This window comes from Colobus angolensis, unplaced genomic scaffold (assembly GCF_000951035.1).
Source record: "Colobus angolensis palliatus isolate OR3802 unplaced genomic scaffold, Cang.pa_1.0 Scaffold28, whole genome shotgun sequence".
Classification (NCBI taxonomy): domain Eukaryota; kingdom Metazoa; phylum Chordata; class Mammalia; order Primates; family Cercopithecidae; genus Colobus; species Colobus angolensis.
In genome coordinates this window covers 7,911,510-7,917,863 of record NW_012116043.1, presented here as the reverse complement: position 1 = coordinate 7,917,863, position 6,354 = coordinate 7,911,510, and the positions used below count along the sequence as shown (strand labels likewise).

General features: G+C 44.3%; 1 protein-coding gene across 3 annotated transcripts in view; it reads left to right on the top strand.

Moving 5' to 3' along the window:
* The window catches only part of RNF10 (ring finger protein 10), a 48,052-nt gene continuing 41,698 nt past the window's right edge, over positions 1–6,354 (top strand). For 2 of the 3 annotated variants that reach the window (XM_011948553.1, XM_011948552.1), the window contains exon 1: positions 1–300. In XM_011948553.1, coding sequence (XP_011803943.1) covers positions 144–300 — 157 coding nt within the window. In that variant the 5' untranslated portion in view covers positions 1–143. The remainder of the gene's footprint in view (positions 301–6,354) is intronic. The other variant, XM_011948551.1, reaches the window with a different exon arrangement.

Sequence of the window (6,354 nt, the reverse complement as noted above, 5' to 3'; positions counted from 1 at the left end):
AAGGAAGGAAACAGGGAAAAATGTCGCCATGAAGGCCGAGAACCGCTGCCGCCGCCGACCCCCGCCGGCCCTGAACGCCATGAGCCTGGGTCCCCGCCGCTCCCGCTCCGCTCCGACCGCTGTCGCCTCCGAGGCCCCCGTTGATGCCGCTGAGCTCCCCCAACGCCGCCGCCACCGCCTCCGACATGGACAAGAACAGCGGCTCCAACAGCTCCTCCGCCTCTTCGGGCAGCAGCAAAGGGCAACAGCAGCCCCGCTCCGCCTCGGCGGGGCCAGCCGGCGAGTCTAAACCCAAGAGCGGTAAGGGCGGGCCTGCGGCAGTGGGCGGGGGCGAGTGCCCCTACTGCTGGGGAGAGTCGTTGCTCTCGTCTGCTGGGTTACTCGGGGACAGGCTCTACTTTCTATTATAGCCCCTACCTGCCCTTTTCCATGGCTCTCATTATTTACAGTTATGTTAATGAGCGCTGTTTTGCGTGGTTTACGTGGATCATTTACATTAATACTCAAAACTGCTCGATTAAGCAGGTGCTGTTCTTATCCCCATTTTACGTATAATGAGAAAGGGTAAAGGTCACCCAGCTAGTATTTGGCTCACAGCAGGCCTTAAGACCTGGTTTGTGTGACTCATCAGTCCACGCTCCTAAAACTCCCAAGTTGTTCTACCCTTTAATGTTGAATTAACATTGGATAGTGTTCAAGTTTAGACGGGTGGGTGGAGCCCATGGGCCTTTCAAACTCAGATCTCTTATTTAATAACCTGGTCCCAGATCCATTCCTCTGTTGAAGAGGAACTCATCCTTCAGTGGCTATTCATTGTGGGGTTAAGAGCGCAGACTATGAATTCAGTCTTTTTGGGTCCCAGTTTGCCAGACCTTGAGTGAGTGCCCTGAATTTACTTGTAAAGGTAGGTGGAGGTAATATAATTAAATAAAAAACAAAACAAATGAACTAAGGTCTTAGGGTGTCTGACGTCTGTTTTGCACCAAATACCCATAACGTCTATTTTTGTATGTTGGACTGTAGGATTGTCCTTTAACAGGGAAGGTTTTATTTCTGTAATCAAGTCTCTCAATATTATGACCATGATGATGATAATAGCTACCTTTAATTGAGGGCTTACCATGTGCCAAGGACTAGGTGAAGTTTTTGCCTGTGTTTTCACTGTGCTAGTCACTGACTTGTCTAACAGGCTGAAATTGTTGATATTTAAAGAAGGAATAAACTGAGCAGGTAGGATGTTAGGAGTTGGCAGAGGCTGGAGTGCAGTGTTCTTCATTTTATTTCAAAGTTTGTACTAATATCTGCTCTGTTTTGTATTTCAGTTACATTGGCAGTAAGAGGAAGGTGTTTTCAGCGACAGTGGAGATGTTGTGGCAGAGAGGGAAACATTTGGAGTCCCTAAATGTGGAGGTCCAGTTTAAAACCTGTCAAGATTAAAAAACCATAAGATTGAGACCAGGCGTGGTGGCTCATGCCTGTAATCCAGATACTTTGGGAGGCTGAGGTGGGAGGATAGCTTGAGCCAGGAGTTTCACACCAGCTTGTGCAAGATAGTAAGACCCCGTCTCCATAAGGGGAAAAAAAGAAATAGCCAAGTGTGGTGACACACACCTGTCACCCTAGCTACTCGGAAGGGTGAGATGGGAGGATTGCTCAAGCTCAAGGAAGTTGAGGCTGCAGTGAGCTTTATCGCGACACTGCATACCATTCAGCCTAGGTAACAGAGAGAGACCCCATCTCTAAAAAGTAAAAACAAAGCTAAGGCTGATTTAAACCAAACAAAAAACCAAAAAATTGTAAGGTTTACTAACTCACTCAGAGTTCACCTGCTGGATATGGCAAACTTGTTTACCTGGTGTGAGACCATTAGCAGTATGGGTTCTCGGGCCATGTCAGGAAGTGGTATGTATGCAGACTGATTTTGCAGTTCTGCGCATGTGTAGCTTTGCCATAGATCCCTCAAAAGATAGAAGGTAGCCAGTCCTTTTGGTCAGTGTTGGAACTGGTTTAGAGTGGTCTGTTCAAAGCAATTGATAAGTAAGTTTATTTTTGCACTCTATTCCCAGATGTATGTTAAGGATTTGGTTCTCCAACTGTCTGAATTCTCAATTAATTTTTCTGGGGCTCCTCTTTAAGCCACTAACATACATTCGTTAGTCAGTTGCAATAAATGCCTTAAGTTTATTTCTTAGCAGTAGGTGAAAGCTTGTGACAACTCAAAATAAAACAATAAACAGGTATTTAAGGAATTTTACTGCTATGTCCTTCACTTTGAATATGTTGATTAGTGGAATTAACTCTGATTACCCAACCGGGTGATACAGAATTCTATAGTAGTTTGACCAAGCAAATATTTGTCATTGTTAACATTTCAAATGGGCTGGGTGGCTATAATCCCACACTTTGGGAGGCTGAGGCAGGCCGATTGCTTGAGCCCAAGAGTTCCAGACCCTGTCCTACAAAAAAATAAATGAGCTGGGCGTGGTGGCACACACCTGTAGTCCTGGTTGTGAAGAGGCTGAGGTGGGAGGAGGAGGAAGAGCACTTGAACCCAGAAGTTCAAGGTTGCAGTGAGCCATGATCACTTTACTGCACTCTAGCCTGGGTGGCAGAGCGAGACCCCATCTCAAAACAACAAGAAAACTTCTGTAAAAACTCATGTAGGCCGGGTGCGTTGGCTCACGCCTGTAATCCCAGCACTTTGGGAGGCCGAGGCGGGTGGATCACCTGAGGTCAGGAGTTTGAGACCAGCCTGGCCAACATGGTGAAGCCCCGTCTCTACTAAAAATACAAAAAATTAGCCCAGCCTGGTGGCATGCACCTGTAATCCCAGCTACTCGGGGGGCTGAGGCAGGAGAATCCCTTGAAACCAGGAGGCGGAGGTTGCAGTGAGCCAAGATCGCACCAGTGCACTCCAGTCCATCTCAAATAAACAAAAAACTCTTGTAAAGGACCTTTGTTAGATTTTACGAATACACATGTGTGCCTTGAGGCAGTGTTCATTTTTTTGTTTAATTGCGTGTTAGAAAGCTTGACCATGTTTGCCACTGCCAGTGTCTGCTCTTCTGGCTTCTGCTGTGCATGTTCCCGTAGCAAGGAAGGATGAGCTTTGTAGCCAAATCCATGCTTCTTCACTAGCCATAACCCACTGCTTGCATTTAGGAACAAAGTAAAAGGCAGAATATGTGGAGATTAAAAGATTAGGAAACTCTGGATATTGGCTGATTTTTAAAGTTGAATCTAAGCTGTCTTAAGAACGTAACAGCTAAGACCAGTGCTACTATAACAGATACTGAGGAACTCTGATGCAGTGACTTCACGATGAGATGGTTGCTCTAACAAAAGGGTACACTCAAGCTCTGCATAATCCCATACAAAGATTTCTGCAATACTCATAAGCTGAACATTTCGTATACTAGATTCTGCTGGAAAACATTGAAAGGACCTCTTGAGTTTACAGAGTACTGAGTTGAAGGGAAAGCAAGAAGGGTAAGGTGAAAAGAGCAAGAGTTTTCAGTATTCAAATATTTAAGTCACTTTTTTCTCCCCCTTTTCTGCCTCATGGAAAAAAGCCCTTTAATTTCTATTCTGTAAACTGTCATTAATGGTCATTTGCTTCCTAGCTGCATGATTAATTTCCTTGAGATTTTGTTCCAGTGGCTGGCTTAAATTTGCCCTTCATTTGTGCACAGGAAATAGGTAAATTTGGCTACCAGGATTTTCTTGATCTTTCCGGCTAGAGTCGCATACCACAGTTTCTTTGCCTGGGCTAATTGCCCGAACATTTATATAACTTTCTTTTGCTTGATTATATTCCTACAGCTTCATTCCAATAGTGTTAATAGGTATTTCTGAGAACAGTCAGCAGTAAATATCCCGTGAATATAGCTCAGAGGAGAGAAGGTAGGTTAGGAAGTGGGGAAAGTCATTTTAGAGGGAGCAAAGAAAGTAAAGAGAGGCAAGAGAGAAGGTAGGCCGTTTTTGGACAGTGGACTCTGGCCAGGAACCAGGCTCTTGTCCCATCCCCCTGGGCGGATAGAACTGCCAGGGAGGTTAAGGGAAGGTCAGGTATTATGAGGCAGTTATTTTGAGGTTGGTGGTATGAAGCACTGCCCTGGCATTCTTCCTGTTATTCCGGTACCAGAAACCAGGTTACTAGTGGTAATCTGCCTTGAAAAATGCCTCTGACCTGTAAATGGACCTGGAGATTTTAATGGCTTTGAAAATTGAGGTGATTTGAAGCCTTCAGTAAAACCACTTAGAGAAATTAAAAGACTTTCAGGGCCTGTTGGCTGGATTCCTTGGTTTATGTGACTTTGTTGGAAGTCTGGTAGGTGCTCTTGACAGGAATGATTTGGATTTATTAATGATAGGCTTTCAAATCATAGTAAAACTATGTGTCAGCCACTATGGTAGGCATTTTACAGAAGTTTTCTGTCTTAATCCTCATGATTCTATGAGGAAGTATGGTAGAGTATTAGTCCTATTTTACAGATAAGAAAATAGAGGCTTAGCAGTGTTAAGAATGATTTGTCCAAGTAAATTTTTATGAAGTCCTAGGTGGTATTTTTCAATAAGCTTTGTATAACCACACTTAGCAAGCAGATAACTTACTGGCACATGCATCATTCCTGATACCACCTCTCTCTTCCTTTCATTCAGAATTACTAATTTCAGCTGGATTCAATTTGTTGTCAGTTGATTCTGTAGTAAGGCCATATGTTGCCCCTCTGGAGGTGCTTGTCAACTACTCTGGACAATGGGTAAGCAACTTGCTTGTGATTACAGCATGAATCAGCAGCAGAAACTTGCTGGCTGGTATTCTGACCTCTAGGCTGAGCCACCTGTTAGAATTAGAGCTAGAAATGAGGATGCCAAGTAATTTAACTGTGAAAAACTTGTGGCCCTTAATTTGGTAATGGGAGGAGGCTGAGATACTACTACTACTTGGTGGAGACCTTTCCATTAGGGAAATGTGAAACAACTGAAAAGCTGGGTTAAGTTTTTAAGTGATTTATTTGTTGACTCTGGATCCTGAGTTTAGTGGTCTTGTCTATTTTGGAATGTGTCTTGACAGTAGTTCTTGGCAGTTGTTCTCAGTGGTGGCTATGCATCAGAATCTGCTCAGGAACTTCTTTTTCCTCCTCAGGACAGTCTTGCTCTGTCACCCAGGCTGGAGTTCAGTGGCGTGATCTCAGCTCACTTGAACCTCTGCCTCCCGGGTTTAAGCAATTCTTCTGCCTCAGCCTCCTGAGTAGTGGGATTACAGGTGTCCACCACCACACCGGCCTAATATTTGTATTTTTAGTAGAGATGGGGTTTCACCATGTTGGCCAGGCTAATCTCAAACTCCTGACCTCATGAGGAACTTTAAAAAAAAAATTATGGGTGTGTGGGGCCGCTTCCTAGGAATTTTTTCTTTTTTTTTTTTTTGTAGAGATGGGGGTCTCACTATGTTGCCCAGTCTGGTCTCAAACTCCTGGCTTCAAGTGATCCTCCTACCTCAGCCTCCCAAAGTGCTGGGGTTACAGGCATGAGCCACTGTGCCTGGCTTTTTTCTGATTCTTTAAGCCTAGGTTGGACCCGTGGGTCCTGGGCATTCATCATTTCAAAAGTCTGTGCAGGTGATTCTGGTGTGCAGCCAGGATTGAGAACCACCACTCTGAGATTTAAAACTTCACCCATAGTTCCTTCTCCCAGGGACTTGATGTTTTTTTTCTGTTTTCCAAAATCTAAAGTGGATCATGTTATCACTCTTGTTCTACCCTCGAGTTTTTCCCATGTATATCCTGGCAAGTTGTCCACAAAACATTTCAAAAATAATACTCTGAATTTTATCTCTGGGTCCCAGACCTGACAGTACGTTTAACCTTTAGCTGTCTGTTGCCTGGGTCTGGAGATAAGAGGCAGTCTCTCACTTGACATGTCTGTCTTCATACCCTTAGGTAAGTGGAAGCCAAGAGAAATGAGTTGATTTTGGCAACTAAAATCATTAGTGATGATGTGGTCAGTTGTTAGGTGTTTTGGAAATGAGCAGTTTACTATCAGAGAGCATTTCTATAAGCATTGTGAAACTTTCCTTGCCAGTGTGGTAATAAGTGAAGAAATGAAGACAGCCTTCTTGCTCAGTGCCAGTTTACTTTCTTTTTTTTTTCTTTCTTTTTTTTTTTTTGAGACAGAGTTTTGCTCTTGTTGCCCAGGCTGGAGTGCGGTGGTACAATCTCAGCCTCACCGCAACCTCCGTCTCCCGGGTTCGAGTGATTCTCCTGCCTCAGCCTCCCAAGTAGCTGGGATTACAGGCATGCACCACCACGCCCAGCTAATTTTTTGTATTTTTAGTAGAGACGGGGTTTC